The 18994-nt window shown below is 38.3% G+C and overlaps 1 protein-coding gene across 1 annotated transcript in view; it reads right to left on the reverse strand.

Moving 5' to 3' along the window:
- Positions 1-236: 236 nt before the first annotated feature.
- PAPOLA (poly(A) polymerase alpha) overlaps positions 237-18994 on the reverse strand; it is a 53665-nt gene continuing 34907 nt past the window's right edge. The window contains exons 15-22 of the mRNA XM_088149869.1: positions 18362-18471; positions 12997-13118; positions 10883-11025; positions 8851-8951; positions 7584-7804; positions 4635-4697; positions 3014-3091; positions 237-2404 (exon numbers count right to left, since the gene is read on the reverse strand). Of these exons, the coding sequence (XP_088005995.1) occupies positions 2309-2404; positions 3014-3091; positions 4635-4697; positions 7584-7804; positions 8851-8951; positions 10883-11025; positions 12997-13118; positions 18362-18471 (934 nt within the window). The 3' untranslated portion in view covers positions 237-2308. The remainder of the gene's footprint in view (positions 2405-3013; positions 3092-4634; positions 4698-7583; positions 7805-8850; positions 8952-10882; positions 11026-12996; positions 13119-18361; positions 18472-18994) is intronic.

Raw genomic sequence — 18994 nt, forward strand, 5'->3', positions numbered from 1 at the left:
AATATGCAACATTAAGTAATAGGTATCCTATTTGGCCTTTTGAAAAATAAAAGCCAGAAAGTAACTAACAGATTCAGACTACGTACATTATTAATGGATCGTTTTAAAATCAGCTTCTTTTACTTTCAGCAGTGTTGTATTCCCATCTAGGTTTCTTATTTAGGAAAAGACAATTAAGCTAATTTAACAATTTTGGAATACCATTATTTACACATTCAAAAGAAACCAAGCAACTGTGGGATTGTGCTGTTTTTTTATTGTTTTCCATGGAGAAATACATCATCTGTTTACAAAATAGCTCTTGAAAAATACAAGGAGTACAGATACTATAAAACAAAGCAACTCCAGTCATGAGACACCTACGTACATCATGCGAAAGCAACAGTCTGATCTCCAGGTTATGAAAACTAGAATTAAAAAGTCACTATACAGGAAAGATTCCAAGTTCCCAGCTTGGCAAAACTTGGGTGCAGATACATGAAACGTTTAATAAAATGAAGAAAAAAAGATGTCCTGATGTGTAAACAAAACAAGACTAAATTTGTGCCTGGCAAGTTCGATCTAAACTCCATAGCTACACAAAATGCACAGACAGCTTGTACACTTCAACTGATACCCTTCTCGTTTGGGCAGCAGGAGAAAGAGAAGGAGCAAGGAGGGTGTGGGAGAATTTAAGAGGGTGGAAGCTGGATCACAGGAGGCAGAAGGGGGCAAGGGTAAGAATTTTTTATACTAGACATCATAGACAAAATGGCAGAAAATAAAGATCTTGGTTACTGCGTGGTTGGGGAGATAGGGAATAAGCTACATTCTCTTGACTTTGGAAAATTAACTTATAGGGAAAAGGGAAAGAGCAATTTATTATTTTTTAACATGGAAATGCACATGTAGAAGGATTGAGCACAATGCAGGGAAGGAAGTTATTAAACATGCTGATCAGAAAAGATGGGAAGGGCAGTTTAACCGTCCCACTTAATTTTGTTGAAATCAAGGTTACATGTAGTTTGTTATCTCCATCTGATAATCACTGGCATTCCACACTTTCTGTTTAGTCATGAGAGATTTTCATTTTTAAACAAACTTGCTGCTAATAATTTTATAGCTCTACAGAACAAAGCAAAAACAACTGGTTAAGGAGAGCTTTATCAGATCATTTAAGTGCCTGCTAGAAATGTGATTCTAAAAAAATTAAACACTGAGAAAGTAAAGCTACTTTCAGATGAGCTATCTAAAAATAAAACTGTTAAAACCCTAGAGTAGGTAAGATCTGCCTTTATATTTAAAATATGAAATCTTTGTAATGCAGACAGGACTCCTCTGGAGTGTACAAAACTCTTATATTTAATGATGAAAAAGCCATCAAAACAGGGCTATGCTTCACAGGCACACTTTATTTTCTTTGTTTTATTTCTGGGGGAAAGTGGCATCTGTAGCTAAGGGCTACAGAGCTTAAAAGAAAAACCACCAGCATTTCACTGACAACATTAGTCCAATTTTGTGCATACAAACTGAAACATGAGTTAAATGCAAACATTTCTTTTTCCTCTCCAAAAAATATGGTAATAGGAATGGGAAGGTAATAAGGAGAAGGCTTGATTAAACTGAAGGAAACAATTACTTGCTTTTTGATAGCTGATTTGTATGCACCATAAAATAATCCCAAAAATAAAAAATAGACCATTTCTTAATCACGCCCCATCAAATATTTTAAATGTATTTTTCCAAACTCATAACCTCAAGATTTGACATTTTCTTATAAGGGTTCACTGCAGCCTAATGGTGACCGAACTAGATATAGTGCATACTTTTACCTTCAGTATACAATATATCAAGCCATTTTCTAATTTGAAGGTCACAGATTTTGAAGAATTTCTTTAATAAAAATAAAATCTATCAAGCTGAAGCACTAAAATTAGTCATATTTCAATAAAAAAGTACATAAAAGTGCATTTAAGGAATTCTTTTGCCAGTTTTAGCTGAATTTCTTTTCTTCCAAACAATGCATCAACACAAACCCAATCAGTACATCAAATATGGCTAGAAATAGTATTCCCATTCCTTTTCATAGGCAGTAATCCTTTAAAGAATTTAATGTAACTGTTGCTAACACATTAATAGTACTCCTGGCTCCACATACTAACCTGGACTTCCAGATCAAGTGATTATAGCCCAGCAAGGGAAGTGCACAAAATATACCTAAATCCATCTGTGTTCACATTCTTGTCTTGCACCTTCTGTTCTCCTTTTCAGTATTAGAAGACAACAGGTTAAATTGGCAGATACTGTTTATGGACCCCTGAGGTTGGTTTTACCGATTCAATCTTAGTTTTATTGAATTTTTGATAACTGGAATAGGATTTGCAGGGAGAGCAGGGATATCTGAAAGATCGGTACTGGGCATTTTCTGGGGAGAGAAAAAAAAGGAAGAAATATTAGATACAATTTTGAACATGCATTATCAAAAGGTTAAACATTAAACTTTCCATTTGTCCTAATTGTTTCAAATCTTAATTTTTCCCCAATTTTACAGTAAGCTCTAGCTTATTTCAGAATGATGCTAAATAAACTTAATAGGAATTTCCCAAAATTCAGAGTTATTGGGTTCTTCAATAACTCCCATTACAATCTGCCACTTCAGAAATGTAATTAATCTACAATTATGCCAAGAATGTATAAAGGCTGCAGAATCCACTACACAGAATTTACTATGAGGACACAGAAAGCAAACAAACTTGTCAATCCACATATCAGCAATGCAGATCACAGCTTTATACCTCAGCAAGTGGCAGCATCTAGCCTACCATGGCTTACCTTGGAAACTAAGCAGGGTTGACCCTAGTTCAAGACCGTTGGCTAGACTGGAAAGTAGCAGCAATAGAAGCAGGAGGAGGAGGCAACACAACCACTTCTATTATGCTCCCAAGAAAACTGCAGAGATGCAGTCATCAGGAGTCAAACTGAAGTTGAAGGCATCTTATTTCTACAAAATGCAAAAACAGATTCATTCCAGTACCTGAGGAGCTTGTAGAGATACTGTGGTCTGAAGAGTTTCCTGCTGAGAGGCCATATCTGATTCTGTATCAAAAGTTTCCTGAAAAGGAAGGAAAAAAAATATGCCAACACTTCTTAGTAGATCACTGTAATTCAATTATGAGTTGTTTGGATTCTTAACATTTTAATATTAACAGAGTTTATATCTTTTATTTTAAAGAAAAGACTCTGAGGTAGTTCAAATATATTTATTTTGTTGCACTTTCTAACATCTACCCCATAACCCTGCAAAATGAATTCATAGGGTTGGATACAGTTTGCTCCACCAGCGGGGCCATTCCTTGAGATCAATTCTGTTAAAGTCACTGGGAATGAGGGGGTATTTCACCAATCTCAGCTTCCCTTGGAGGATATGTAACTGTCCTGAGCAGATTTCAAAGAACATGCTGGTTGCAAAGGAAAGGGTGAATTAACTGGGGCTAATGTGGTTATCAAGCTTCTGTTAGTTGTCTTCTACTGTGTTGAATTTGTATTTTTTGGATGCACAGGTTTCTTTTCATTTTATGGTTCCTACTTTTAAAATGTAAGCCACCCAGAGCTATCTGGGAGTCAGGCAGCCTTTAAATCCGATAAAATAAATCCAGTAAAATAAATAAAATCCAATCCAAGCATTTTCTCCTCCCCTGTTTTGGCAGCAGAAGTGCTCTGCTGGACTATAAGCCATCCACAAGTAGAAAGAGTTCTTTATAGAAAGTAAGAACTGGATCCAAGCCACAGAGTTCCCCTTTGTAGGTTCTTTTTTCAGTGCTTCTGCCAAGTGAGGTATAACATCTGCCTACCGGGGAGAGACTACGCTGTAGTCTTTTAAGCTGCAGCTGAAGAGCCTTTTATTTTCCTGGACCTTTTAAGACTACATTTTATTTTAATTTTAAACCACTATCATTGCTTTGAGCTGTTGTTAATGTCATTTTACAGTGTGAGACTGTTTTTATTTTCTGCTATTAAGAACTTTTCATGATGCACAATCTATAATTGAATGTAAAACTGTGTTCCAATCATAGAACACTCCAGGAAACACCAGAAAACTCCCTGATCAAAACAAAGAACCTGGCACATCCCTGATTATTTACTCACTATTTTTACTTTATTATTATTTTTTTAACTATTAAGCCACCAACAAATATTAGTCATTAAGAGCATATGAAAATTAAAAACAAATAGTAGGGAAACTGTGGACTTCCAGATGCTGTTGAAGTCCATCTCGCAGCAACACTAACTAGTGTAGTGTAGGTTAGGGAGGATTAGTTTGATTCAAACTTTGGAGGCTGACTTCCTTATCTTTGTCAAAGCTGTCTTACTGAGAGGTACCATATCTCTCAATATATTTTGAAGGGCAGGGAGCAAGTGGAGGAAATAGTTATATGTCCTCATTGTCAACTCCCAATGGTATGTGACTGGCCTCAGTGAAGGTGAATTTTTAGACAATTAACTTGATCCATCAGGTGTCTGTGTACTAGAAAGTCTGCAGTCAAAGAGTAGATTCACAAAACATATCCAACAGCTGGAGCCAAAAAAGATACCTTTGTTTTAAGAACTGTAGGTATTCAATATACTACAGCTACTACATAGTCTAAGAAAATTACCTTAGTTTCCATCTTATCATGATCACTCATATCAAGGCAACTAACATCTTCATTCATTTCATCCTGTAATCAAGCAGAATAATCACAATGAAATAGGATAACTGGCCAAGATACAAGAATAAAATTTCTGTCAAGAAATTTAATCACAATTAAGTTCTATCTATAGCTCTATTAAGAGCATAAAGATCTTTAGAACAAATATGAACAAAAGGAAACTAGCCATAATGAGTTTTTCATAAAGGCTTCACCATAAAATTGTACAAGCAATCAGCTGCGGCTATCATGGTTCTGCCTACTCAAGAGATTGCATAAACAGCTTATCATCTCTGGAATTTATTTCAGGTATAGCTCACTTGAGTTCTGCCTCACCCCACAGTCATGCACAGGTCTATTTCATAGGCCCAGCAGATACTATTTATTTTTTAAATATTCAAGTATGGATGTATTAACACCTGATGACCAAACAAGAAATTACTATGCAACTGTGGTAGGCAACTCTATATGAAACAAACAGTTCCAGTAGACCTTTTTGTTAATACTGTGTGCTTCTTTGGTTTGAATTATGCTTTTCTGTAACAGTTTTAATTTTTTTTTAATCATCTTGGACATTTTTGTGTTATTTTGAGAAAACATATTTTGAGAAGATGTTATTATTTCAAATGTTATGCATTTATTTTCCTAAATGTTAAACAGATACAAATTTCAGTTTAAAATGTTTATAAATGCTTAGGCCAGGAATCTTTGGGTATCAAACTCAGGGAGGCAGTGAAGGACAGGAAGGCCTGGCGCAATATGGTTCATGGGGTCACGAAGAGTCGGACACAACTTAACGACTAAACAACAACAACAACAATAAATTTATTACAAGCAGGCCATCAAGCTCCTAAATAAAACTCATAATACTCCCTTCCCCTTGGGATCAAGTCATAATTTGAATTCTCAGGAAAGTTAACAGCAAAAATTATCATTTATTTATTTATTAAACAAATTTATATGGCTGCCCAACTCACACATGGTGATCCCAGGGGGCTTACAGAATTAAAACTCATAATACAAAAATTAATAAACCCCACACCACCCCCCAGGTAGCAACAAACATACTCAGACTAACCATTTGATTGGCTCCATATCAGCCTGGGATCCCCAGGCCCACTGACAAAACCAAATTCTATGTATGCTCATTGAATTCAATATGATTTCCTCCTTAGTCAATAAGTACAGGGCTGCAATTTTAGTCAAGACCACAACAGCCCATAAATAGGAACACAGGTATTTTCAAAGACTGATTTATACTCCTGAATATATCAAATTGTCAGACTCATTCTATTAAAAGCAGTGCTATAATGTGTTACTACATATATAAAGATTGCAGCAGTTCAAATTCAGTCATGATATACCATTAGAAGGCCTGCATACAGTAGCTCTGCACAGACAATTTTTTTCTTGGATTGTTTCTTTTAGTAGCGGTCCCCAGATATGTCCCAAGCATTATTTCCGAGTTTTAAAAATAATTTGAGGATTTGGCCCTAGACAGATGAATACCTGCATAAAAATTCTACCTACTTGGTATGAATTATTCCAAAAACCTAGAGTAGGTTTTTTATAGAGAGGTCAATAAAATATGAATTCAAGTATAAATGTAAAACTTTATATATCATCTTTACCTTCTCTATATATTATCTTCCAAAATTATATTTATACAAGTCACCTGTTCTCACCAAAGGGGGAAAAAAAGCCAACATAACAAGATATATCTAACCCAGTATTTTTTTTTTTTTTTGCATAATGGTCAACCACATGCTTATTACAAGCCTAAACAAACAACACCAGTAGAATAATATCTTTCTGAACATATTTCCTAGCAACTAATACTAAAATATATACTGATTATGGAAATAAAATACAGAGATTGTAATGGCTAGTCAATCTATCTTTAAATGCTTCTTGAAAATATGTCAGGTGCAGTTAACTGTTTTACATCCTTCATAATGAAAACATGCAATAAGCTATTAGTATTCCATTTAATATTTCTTTAACTTTTAACCTTTTATCATCAAAATCTCTCCCTAGTTCAGGAATGGGCAAGCTTTTGGTGATCAAGGACTGAGAGCAGCAAAATGAAGGGGTTTGGAAGGGATTTTAGTATTTTTTAACCATGATGTAACTATTTAATGGCTTACACCAGACCTGCACAATATGCAGCCCACCAAGCAATCTTATGAGGCCCGCCAGTGTTCTTTAAAACGTAACAAATTCACTGCTGCCTCCCTGAAAGACACACTGCCAAACACCTCCAAACCTCACCACTGCCACCAGCTCCAGCACTGCTGCCACTCTGCTAATCATGGAAGAGCCGACTGTGCGCCAGGTATTCTTTTGCAGCTCACAAGGACTTTTAATTTATCAATGTGGCCCTTTCCCTTCTACTAATTGTGGAGGCCTGGCTTACATTCTACCACAGTCATGTATTTTCTACCTCAAAAGAATGGGAAATTGTGCTATCCATTTTAAGCCTTCACTCAAAGGCCCTTCAAAAACTAAATAAAATTGGATATGGAGCTCTATCCTGTCTTCTTCCCCATTTCTGATATCATTTTTTCATGTTAATTCAATCATCAATATGCTCCTCAACATTCTCTGTAGTTTAGTTTACACGCATTTATTTTGTGCTAGTTTTGGCACAGCTGCCATTTACATAATGAACTGGCCTGCTGGGGAAGTCCATTAAAGCACTCTGTTCACAGTACAGAAGAATCAATGCCACAGGCAGCTCCTTATTAACTAACTCTACCATTCGATTCCTGATAGGTTAAGTGCCATGTTTGCATATGCACAAGACGATGGCTATCATCTGAACATGTGCAAACACAGCATAAAGTTGAGATCATCTTGCATTACCCAGGGACCGTGTGCATTGTTCTGCTGCTCCCAACCAGGAAATAGGAATACCTCTTCAGTCTTTATTTTTTTAGGAGACTCTTCTTTATGGGGAGATGATGTCCGCTTCACACCTGCTACAGGGCTAGTTACTTTAGTTGCAGTGTTTCCTGAAGGTCTCTGTGGTTGGTTGACAAGACGGGTTGAAGAAACTACTCTAGAGATGGTAGGCTTTGGTGGTGGAGAGATGGCTGGCTGTGTGGCAGTTTGAGGAATGCTTTCACTTGAAGTACCTATTGAAATATAATTTGATGATTACAATGTAATCCAATTTTCAGTCTACAGTTCCATGGGCTAAAAACAAAGATTTGAATTATTTTCTTCAAACAAACCATATTCTGCACCAAGGGCAATTATATTTTATGACTCATATAAACTTATTTTAGTAAGTTAAGCAAAACTCTATGGTTTCTTGTTATTTTACATAATTTATTCTTCAGGGTTTACTACTGACAACTATGTATCCTGTACAGAAAACTAGTTAACATGATAGGGGAATTGCAAGCATCGAATCTATGACATTACCCAAGAGCAGCTTTGGTTTTTGTTCTAGATCAAAAAACTCGGATCACATCCATTAGCACTACAATGCTGAACAACACTGAACAAGTGATTACAAAATAATGACTATGTACTTCATTACAGTAATGTTAAGCAGGTCTGTATTATTGTCTCCATATTGTGCATTGTGTATAGAAATACAGAAGGTACCAAGCCTATATTAAGGCTGAAAAATGGCAGATGTTTCCAAAGTGTATTCTGAATTATCTCAAAATGTTCTTGGTATCTTCTGAATAAATTGAGCTGAGCTGGATAAACATCAACACGTGCCTGAATGGGCATATGTAGACTCAGTAAATTGAGAAAGTGATGTGGGCGTACGTTTAAGTCCCACCTCCAGTATTCTCTTATATGCAAGTTCTACTTAGAATTAATCATACAAGCAAAGTGATGCAGGCTGGTTTGTACTCCCACCTCCCTCTTTCAATTTTAGGCTTTCATACTTTCACTCAAAGCCTGTACATGGCTAAAATCAGTAACACCAAGTAACCAGCAAAGAGACTGTTTGAAAAGGATTTTGAATTACTAAAGGCAACTTCGCAGTTTTTATTTTGCTACTTAATCAGTATACTCTTTCAATGAATGAAAAGTTGCAAAAATATGTTAATCCTACACTGCAAATAAGTTGTTGTTGAATGGCAAATCACCAAGAGTCTAAACTGAAAAACGGGCTTAAGTAATCTAGGAACAGATTTGAAGATTCATGTGAGTTTCTTACCCCCTGAGCTTTCACTGGAATTTATTTGTGGCACAGTGACTTCAGAAGCTTGTATGTTGGTCACAGATGCTGCTGTCACAGCTGGAGCAGGACTGCTTCTGCTAAAATATTTTTAAAAAGAGAACATGCTGATGAATTACAGTAAGTTGACACAACTGTGACTCAGCAAGATATTACTACCAGGCCATATTCCCCCTCTCTCCCACTTCAAGCTTTTGAGGTTTACTACCTCTCACAATAGCAAAGATGGGCCAGCTGAACTAGAACACATGATTGATGACTGCAATCAATTTGATGGGTTACTGTTTTGCACATCTAAATTACAACATATGCAAGTTCAAGATATTATGCAGCAATGTGGTCAAACTCCTTCATCAACAATTTTGCTCATAGGCTTAGAGAGGTATGTTGGACTCAGAGATGCTCAAAAAAAGTGTGTGTCTCCGAGTGTTCCCATTGGCAGAAAAGAAGAGTGGAGGCACTATACACACCCTCTACAGTCCTTTTTTGTGGGCATAAACAGGGAAGAAATGGCCAGAAAGAAGGAAGACAGGCAAAGATCCCTAGCTCCCCTTGGTCAACTGGCTGAAAATCTCCATGGGATCAAAAGCCTCCCATCGTATCAGCATTTCAAGGAAGATCAGGTCAAGAGACAGACATCTTAGGAATTCCAGGAAGGCTACTTTATTATATAAGGGTAGAATAAGAGAATCTTGAAAACCTGTCAATTCTTCTCTGTGCCCTCTTATACTAACAAAAACCAAGGCAGGATTATTTTGAATTTCTCACACTTGCTTCAACCTCTGTAATCACTTCTCCACATCCCTCCTTAATCGTTCTTTCATAACAAAGTCATCTCTAAATGCCTTTAGAGATGGACGTGGCAGAAACCCTTCTGAGTATTTGCTTGATCCAGCTGTTAAAAAAGCTCTCAATAAAAGCTAGAGCTTCCTACAAACATTTACTTGAATTTGTGTTACACTTATTAGAACTTTCTTGGGAATCTATGCATTAGAAATCAAGGCAGAATAGTATAGAGTATAGTCTAAATTGTTATAATGTAAAAAACGTATAAATTCTGTGTGAACTTTTTGTAAAAAGCTCAACTTCAATGACCTGAACAGTACTGAAAAACTCACCCCAGACTCTCTATTTTAGCCCTCTGACATGTAGGATGGAACAAACAAGATTAATTATCTACCCTTGTTGGATAGATCTAATGAGCCTGTGTGGTGTAATGTTAAGGTGCTGGACTAGGGAAACATAGGCTGTGTGGATTTGAATGGGGAGAGATGGACTCAGGCTCAATCCTGCCAAGACCAAGCAGCTGTGGATATTAGAGCCCCCTTAATCTGGAGACCTTCCATCTATAGTTTTGGAAGGGACTGTACTCCATTTCAGACTGGCCTACAGTCTGGGGATTGCCATGGACTTACAACTCCTACTCAAAGAGCAAGTGGCAGCAGTGGCCAAAAGGCCCTTGCATAGCATCTTATCTGCCTGTTCCTAGATTGAGAGCTCCTTCAGATGGTCACTCATGCCCTCATCACCTCATAGTTGCACTAGTGCAATATGCCCTTGGAGACCATTTGGAAACTACAGGTGGTTCAAAATGCAACGGCGCAGGCAGTGATGGGCATGCATTTGTATGTCCATGTGTCACTATAGCTCCATAAGCTGGACTGGTTGTCAATGAGCTTCTGGGTACAATTCAAGGTGCAGGCTATTACCTATAAAACCCTTCATGGCACAGTGCATGACAGATTTCTGCCCAACTATTAAATAATGCCATCTATCAGGATATATGATATGTAATGTAATGTAATGTAATGTAATGTAATATATAACATAATCTTTGTAAAAATCCAAGTCTGAAGGAAGAAATAAGGTAACTTGTAAATTTATAGTGTTTAAAATCTGAAGCAAATTATATGTTTTAAAAAGTTAAAAGATTCTCCTTGTAAATATTACAGTATTGATTATGTATATTAGCAATACTCTGAATATTAAGGCAAATATTGGAGACAGATACCCCTGAGAGCTTCCAGAACTGTTCAACGGACTTGTCTTCATAGCACTGGTAGGAGAAGGCACAGAAGTGCTGTTATCACTATCCATAGATAAGTCTAGGCTGCTGTCATTCAGCGCAGTCAGCCTAACTCCTTCTGTTGAATGCTGCAACCAAGAAGACAATATATCAAAGAAGGAATTCAGAAGAAGTAAAAAAGGCATATTGCCCCCTCTGATATAGTAATACAAAAAACTAGGTAAGCACTACCATTTTATGGGCCTGTTCAAGTATTAACATTCTATAGCTTGTTCAGGGGCACCAGGAGAAGTAAATTCTGATACACAATGTACCATACTTACGTGAAATATCTGCCTAACAAATTCCCATTCTTTCTGGACTTTTTAGACTATATGTACATGCATGTACTGCTAATTATTGCCTTCAAAACAAGCATGATACATACTGAATCATTTACTGTTTTCTCACAACTGTGCTATGAAGTATAAAAGTGATATAGAAAGTTCTAAACTTCTACAAGCCTTGTTTTTTGTAATTAACAAGTCAACGTTGCTAATGCTAGAGTCCTGTATTATTTGCAATTAGCCACTCAAAAACTGGACAAGAGCAGAGTATTGATTTCAGGAAATAAAAACAAACAAATAATCCATTCTTTCTGTGCAGCAGTTACCATAGGCCTTTATATAGGTGGTCCTCAAGTTACAACTGCAATTGTGACCGGGATTGCCATTGCTAAGCAATGCAGTCATAAAGCATGACTTCATGGGACCACATCGCTTAGTGACGGCAATTCAGGCAGTCCCATTTGTAGATGCATGGGTTGCGGGTCATTAAGCAGGAAACAGAAGGAGTCCCAGGTAAGGAGCGCAGGGGTGCCACAGTGGGCGGGGGGAGGCCCTGGGAGACCCGATGCAAACCATACACAAATTGGGGGAGGGGGGTGCTGCAGTGCAGCGTGAGCTCAGAAAGAGAGCGCCGGGAGCTTGCGAGTGCAGGGAGGCTGGAGAAAAAGGGCACAGGATGCGTGTGTGTGTGTACACAAGTGCCGGGAAGCTGGGGGAAGAGGCTGCAGGGTGAAGGGAGTGCAGTGAAGCTGGGGGGGTAGTGTGAGTGCAGGGAGGCTGGGGAAAGAGGGCATGGGGTATGTGTGAGCACAGGGAGGCTGGGGAAAGAGAGGTTGGATGCATCCGAGAGAGGCCAGAGAAAGAAGGTGTGGGGTATGTGTGAGCAAAGGGAGGCTGGGAAAACAGAGTGCAAGGTGCATGTGAGTGAAGAGGGGAAGGAGGGCATGGAACGTGCAAGAAAAGAAGGGCTGGGGGGCGGGGAGACCTACCTGAGCGATTTGTGACCTTCCCTGCCAGCTTCCCCATGGATTTTGCTTGTGGGAAGCTGGCAGGGCAGGTTGCAAATGGCAATCATGTGACCATGGGACGCTGCAACCAGTCATAACTGCAAGCTAGTTGCAAAGTGCCTGAATTTTGTTCATGTGACTGCGGGGGCACTGCAACAGCCGAAGTTCAAGGACCGGTCATAAATCCCTTTGTTCAGCACTGTTATAACTTTGATTGTTGAACAAATTTTCATAACTCAAGGACTACCTGTACCTTTCTTCTTAGTTTTTTCTCCTCCACTATCTGCCTCCTGATTTAGTAAGAAAGGGTACAATATCTAAGATAGTGCTTTAGAAAAAACAAGATTGAGACAACTCATTTTCACAAATTTGATAGATTTAATAACTGTAAGCCACATAACTAAGAGAATGAAATCATCTTTAACAAACATTAAACTGTGGTCTATTGCCCTGAGGACAAGTGTTTAATATTGCTCCTATTAATCAGTGCAAACTATTTAAAACATTAACAATTACATCTGAACAAATATCCAAATACAAAAACCCAAACTAAAAGTTAAAGTTAACCCAGGAAACAAATATATGGGATAAGTATAGATGGATTAACTTCTTATGCATGCATAAGAATATTTCTTGCTATGAACTTTTTGGGGCGGAGGGGGAAGCAGTATATACATAAAATTATTAATTAATAACAAAAATACATACATACATACATACATATGAAATATAGTATATCACATTATCAGTTAACTTCAGATGTTACCTTTTTCTTTTTCTGAAGGACATGACTAGGTAGCAATTGATGAAGTTGTTTTTTCTTAACATGCATTGCAGCAATTTTCATATCCATTTCAAACATCTTGCTGTTTATTGCTTGCCTATAAACTATATAATTAAAGTAACATGAAGACATTTAAAGTTTTGGAAAGCTGAAACTTGCCCTGAATTAAATTTGCATTCTGCATATGCTGGTTTAAGCAGGAAGATCATAATCCTCAGAAAATACAATATCATATTGTCATAAGTAAAAACTGGAATTTAATCTAGCTTGCCTATCCACAAAACAGAATGATTCCTTCTGTCTGTGAGAGAACTGGAATATAGTGGAACCTCTCTTCACAGAGAAGGAGCAAGTGGTACAAACATTATTTCTTCTTTTTGTAGCTTCCAGGACCTATATGCTTCAAATAAAGTCTCCATTTCTCTAAAACAACCATTGGCTGGAAGGAGGATGAGCCCATTAAAACTACCATCCTTCCCTCTTCTTGCAGCAGTCATAGATTTAGATAACTCTGGATACAAATGAAAGTAAACCATTTTTCAAAAGCTACAAAATACTTATTCTTATGTGACATAGGAGAGAGTTACTATACCTACTATTTACCCAAAATGAAGAGGGCACTGAGCTTAAATAGTAGATAGAATTAAATAGTAAATAAAAAGAAAAGGGGATAATGCGTCCATCCTTGCTCTTCTTGACTTCTCAGCGGTTTTCGATACCATCGACCATGGTATCTTTTTGGGTCGGTTGCGGGAGTTGGGGCTGGGCAGCACAGTTTTGTGCTGGCTGAGCTCTTTCCTCAAAGGCCAACACCAATGGGTGTTGATAGGGAGCAGGAGATCCAGCCTGCGGCCCCTACTTTGTGGGGTGCCTCAGGGTTTGGTGCTCTCACCTCTCCTATTTAACATCTACATGAAACCGCTGGGTGACATCATCCGGCACCATGGGATGAGGTATCATCAGTATGCTGCTGATACTTGACTATATATCTCTATCCCAGGTGACCTAAGTGATGTTGTAGCTACCTTTTCGTGGTGCCTGGAGGCCGTAGGGGCCTGGATGGGAGACAACAGGTTTCAACTGAACCCTGGTAAGATGGAGTGGCTGTGGATATGGGGAGCCTCAAGATCTAGGAGCTTATCATCTCTGGTTCTAGATGGGGTTACACTACACTAGACAGACCCGGTGCATAATCTGGGGGTCCTCCTAGACTCACGACTCCTGTTTGAAGAGCAGGGCGGTAGTCGTGGCTAGGAGGACCTTCACATAGCTTCTTGTTGTGTGTCAGTTATACCCTTTCCTGAATCAGGAGGCCCTCCATACAGTCACTCATGCCCTGGTCACCTCCTGTTTGGATTACTGCAATGTGCTCTACATGGGGCTATCCTTGAAGTGTATTTGGAAGCTACAGTTTACACAAAATGCAGCTGTGCAAACAATCTTGAATGCCCTTAGGGCGACACATATAACACCTCTGTTACACGAGCTGCATTAGTTGCCGGTTTGCTTCTGGGTCCAATTCAAGTTGTTGGTTTAAAGCCCTTCATGGCACAGGACCAGGTTATCTGAGGAACCATCTCGCCCCAGTTATATCTGCCTGCCCCACTTGGTCTGGCAGAGAAGGCATGTTGTGGACCCCACCAGTCAAGGAATTTCGGCTGGCGGGATCTAAGAAGAGGGCCTTTTCTGCCATGACCCATGCCCTGTGGAATAGATTGCCAGCTGAGGTGCAGGCTGTAAAAACACGTCTATGCCGGATGGCCTGGGGGCCTGATGGGGGTTCGCATTGTTGGAGCTGGCTTGTGGGATGGTTGATACTGCTTCCCCCATCTTCTTGATTTGTGTATATATTTTTTTATAGATTTGTTGTTTGTGTTTTAATGGGGGGGATATTTATATTTTTATAATTTTATTGTCTTGGTTTTTAATTGTAAGCCGCCCAGAGTCACCCTCTGGGGAGATGGGCAGCATATAAATTGATAGATAGATAGATAGATAGATAGATAGATAGATAGATAGATAGATAGATAGCGCATAGAGTCCCCACCTTGCTAACCTAAGTTTGCAAATTCTGTCGATTCCAATCCTAAAGATTCTTCCCTTTCACCCAATAAATGTGTGCATGACACATGTATACGTGCATGCGTATACGTGTATGTATGTGTTATATATACCTGTCAGGAGCCACACTCCAAAGAAATGGCAGGGCCAGGACAAAAAAATAAATTCATATTAATTGAATTAATAACTAAACATTAATTGCCTTAAAATAATGTACCTATTTAAAAAATAATTGATTTCCATTTACATATATTAAAATCATCTCTCACACAAATCATTCTTCCTCCTCCTAGCAGAAAACAGCAAAAAAGAAACACATGACAGAAATGTGGTAAGATGGATAACCCCACTGGGAAGTGAGGTGAAGGAAAAAGGGAATCAAAAGCAAGATGAGAGAAAGAGGCAACTGGACAGGGAAGGAAAAAAAGGTTGGGCTGTTTAGTTGTTACACACAGAGCTAAATTCACCAGGCAAACAGCCTTGTCAAGCATGCTTCAGTTTGCCATTTACATCAAATGTTTCAGTTAAATAGTTTTCTTAAAGAGACCCTGTCCGATCCAAAAAAAATCGAAGTCCTGTGGCACCTTTTGACTGACATTTTTTTTATAAAGACATAGCACCTCACCATCTGATGTTCAGAGTTGCTAGACTGATGTAGGCTTTATTTGGGATGGGAGGGATGGAGAGGAAGGCTGGTTGGTTATGCAGATACAGCTTATATGTGAGACAGATCGCAAGTACTTTATCAATTAACAACTGCAATGTTTAAAAACCCACTGTGTTTGCTAAGCCCTTCTGATATTGCCTGAAACCTTTTGATGTATGTGAGTTCAGCAGTCTTTCACTGAATTGTTTCCAAAATGGTCACTTTGAGGAATGCCAATAAAGTGCCCTGGGAAGTTGAAATGATCTGATATTACTTGGTCATTGTTTTGACTCCTGATGTCACACTTGTGTCCATTAATTATTTTGCACCAAGTTTGTACCATTTGTTCTACATAGAATCTATGTAAGAATCTGCTTCAGGTTGGGTGATTGTCTTTTTATAATTATTGGCCTGCTACCCAGTGCCTGAGAAAGTTCAGTGTCATTGTCCACTATGGGCTGTAGCTTATTATAATGCAGTTGAGTGATTTGAGCTCTGAGCTGCAGGTGACAACCAGTGGTGCTCTGTTGTTCTGTTTCTGTGGTTTGTCTTTTAATAGGTACTCCCTGGGAATCAATCTGGCTCTACAGGTGGTCCTTGTTTAATGACCACTTATTCAGTGACCATTCAAACTTGCGATGGCACTGAATGAGTGGTAGTTATGACCAGTCCTCAAAGTTCCAGCCAGGGCAGCAACCTTCCCTGCTGGCTTCCCACAAGCAAAGTCAATGGGGAAGCCAGCAGAAAGTTGGAAGTCACAATCATGTGAGAGTCATCTGTGCGATCCTCTTTTAACAACAGTCACCAGGGACTGCTGGAACCACTTCGCTATGCAGCACGATCATGTGATGTCCTGCTTTACGACCACATTGCTTAGCAGCAGAAATTCCAATCCAATTACCATTGTTAACTGAGGAATACCTGTACTGATTTGTCTGTTCATCTCAGGTAGCTCAGTCTCCTGAATGCCTGATTTAATTTCAATTGAGCATCTCTGTCAAGTGGGTCAGAACAAATGTGGTTATAGCATAGAACCTGGCTGTAGACAATAGACTTGGTGGTGTGCTGGAAGCACTGAAGTACACAGGGCAATATCTAGGTTTCCTGTATAATGTGGCATTTATGTGTTCTTATTGCTTGGTCTTCAACCTACCCTTTTTAGGGAATACTGTTTGGAGAGTGGTGGAGGATCAGATACATAGCACCCTAGAAGAAGAGTATACATTTATACATCCCTGTTTTGTCATTATTTTTCACATTTCACATTTAAAGTTTATAAGTACAGGTGGTCCTAGCTTAACAACTACTTGTTCAGTGACTGTTTGAACTTAAGACAGCACTGAACGAGTAGTGCTTACATCTGGTCCTTAGAGTTCTGGCCATTGCAATGTCCCTGTGGCCATGTGATCACTATCTGGGCACTCAGCACCTGGCACATGATTATGTCGCAGCATCCCGCGGCCACCACTTGTAACCTACTTTGCTGGCTTCCAACAAGTAAAATCAATGGGGCAGCCAGCTGGAGGTTGCAAATGCTTGATGACCTGTGGTGATTTGCTTAAGAACAACAACTGGGAGTGCTGGAATTGCCGTTGCTAAGCAGCATGGCCATGCAATGCCATATGACCACATTACTTAGCAATGGCAATTCTGGTCCCAATTGCTGTCATTAACCAAGAACTACCTGTATTCATTTCAATTCTCTTTTTGATGTATCAATATCACTCCTGTATAAATTTCTAAAACGCTCCTTTTAGCATTACTGAATTTAGTTTTATTCCAAAACATTTAATCACCACAAATGGATAAGCAAAATTATTAGGAAACTAGAGTAGCTCCTTTATCAAGAAAGATTACAGTGTTTGGGGGTTTTAGTTTAGAAAGTTTGTTGATAAAAAGGGGATATGATAGAGGTATCATGGGTGGCATAGAACATACAGACAGAATTGAAGTTAATCTAATGAAGGTAAATAGAGAAGAATCAAAAAGGAGGCACATCTTTATACTATAAATAGTTAAACCATGGTATATACTGCCATTTGATGGAGAAATGGCCACCGTTTGGGATGGATTTAAAAGGAAACCTGAGAAATTCATGCTAAATAGAGTTACAAGGCTTTTTACTACCTCATGAATCAAAGGTAGTATTCTTAAATACCAGTTGCTAAGGAACAACAATGAAAGAGAACTAACTCCCCCTTTTGAGATTCTGGGATTCATCTGGTCACCCTCTATGGATCCAGAATGCTGGATTATATAGGCTTTTGTTCTTATTCATTTACCACCCTTGTAGAAAGTTACTGCTTTTTATAGACAAAAAAAGTATAGACTATTTTGACTATTTTCTGTGAGTTAATATTCAAACAGAATATAAATAATTGCCATGTTATGGAAACTATAGCATAACAGAGTATGATTGGCTGTGCTATCACAGTTACTGCTGATACTGGTCAGAATACTATACTATTTATATTTAAAACTTTGGAAGGGGCAGAATTATTAATATGAAGGCCAATACTCTGCTAACAGTTGCCAGTAACCCCAAAGTACATTTCTATAATCCAAAGCAAAACCAGTTACCCAATTAGCATAGCTTGGGGAAGGGGTTGGAACAGAACAATTTTAATAAGTCAAACTTACCAGTATCAGTAAAAGACTGAATGTCAAATGTAAGATCAACACTCAGATTTTCAGAATTCTCAGTCTTCTTAAACACTAACCCAATCACCCACATTGTACGAAATTCTTCCCTAGGGAAAAAAAAATAAAAATCACAAGGGACAATAGGAAGAATCCTAAAATATAACTTTTGGTAAATAACTCTTTCCAACATCAGCCATGGAAACATTTGTGTAAAATGTTATAAAATATTCAACAGAGTCATGACAGTTCAGTGATTTTAGAATTATATAAAGATCTTGGAATTCTCATAAACTAAGCCTATTGTTCAGTCCCAAGAGGCCAAAACAGCCAAAGGCTTGTTGTCAAAACAGGATAAGTGAAGTTGTGCTGCATCCTAATTTCAATCAGTTCATGATAGGCACAGAAAATCATGGATTTTTATTTTTAAGTTCCCATTGAATGAAATGAACATTAGCTCAGACTGATTTCAGCCTTCCTAACTATTTTTATATTTATTTATTTATACATTCGATTTATTCTCTGCCCATCTCCCCCCAATGGGGAACTCTGGGCGGACAAAGTATATAATCCTAACAGTGACTAACAGTGATTAACAGTTCTTACAATTACAAATCTACAGTGCTATATATT

The sequence above is a fragment of the Python bivittatus genome, unplaced genomic scaffold (genome assembly GCF_059951505.1).
Source record: "Python bivittatus isolate LINGU-HERP-01145 unplaced genomic scaffold, Pbiv_v1 ctg000580_np1212, whole genome shotgun sequence".
In the NCBI taxonomy this organism is placed as follows: domain Eukaryota; kingdom Metazoa; phylum Chordata; class Lepidosauria; order Squamata; family Pythonidae; genus Python; species Python bivittatus.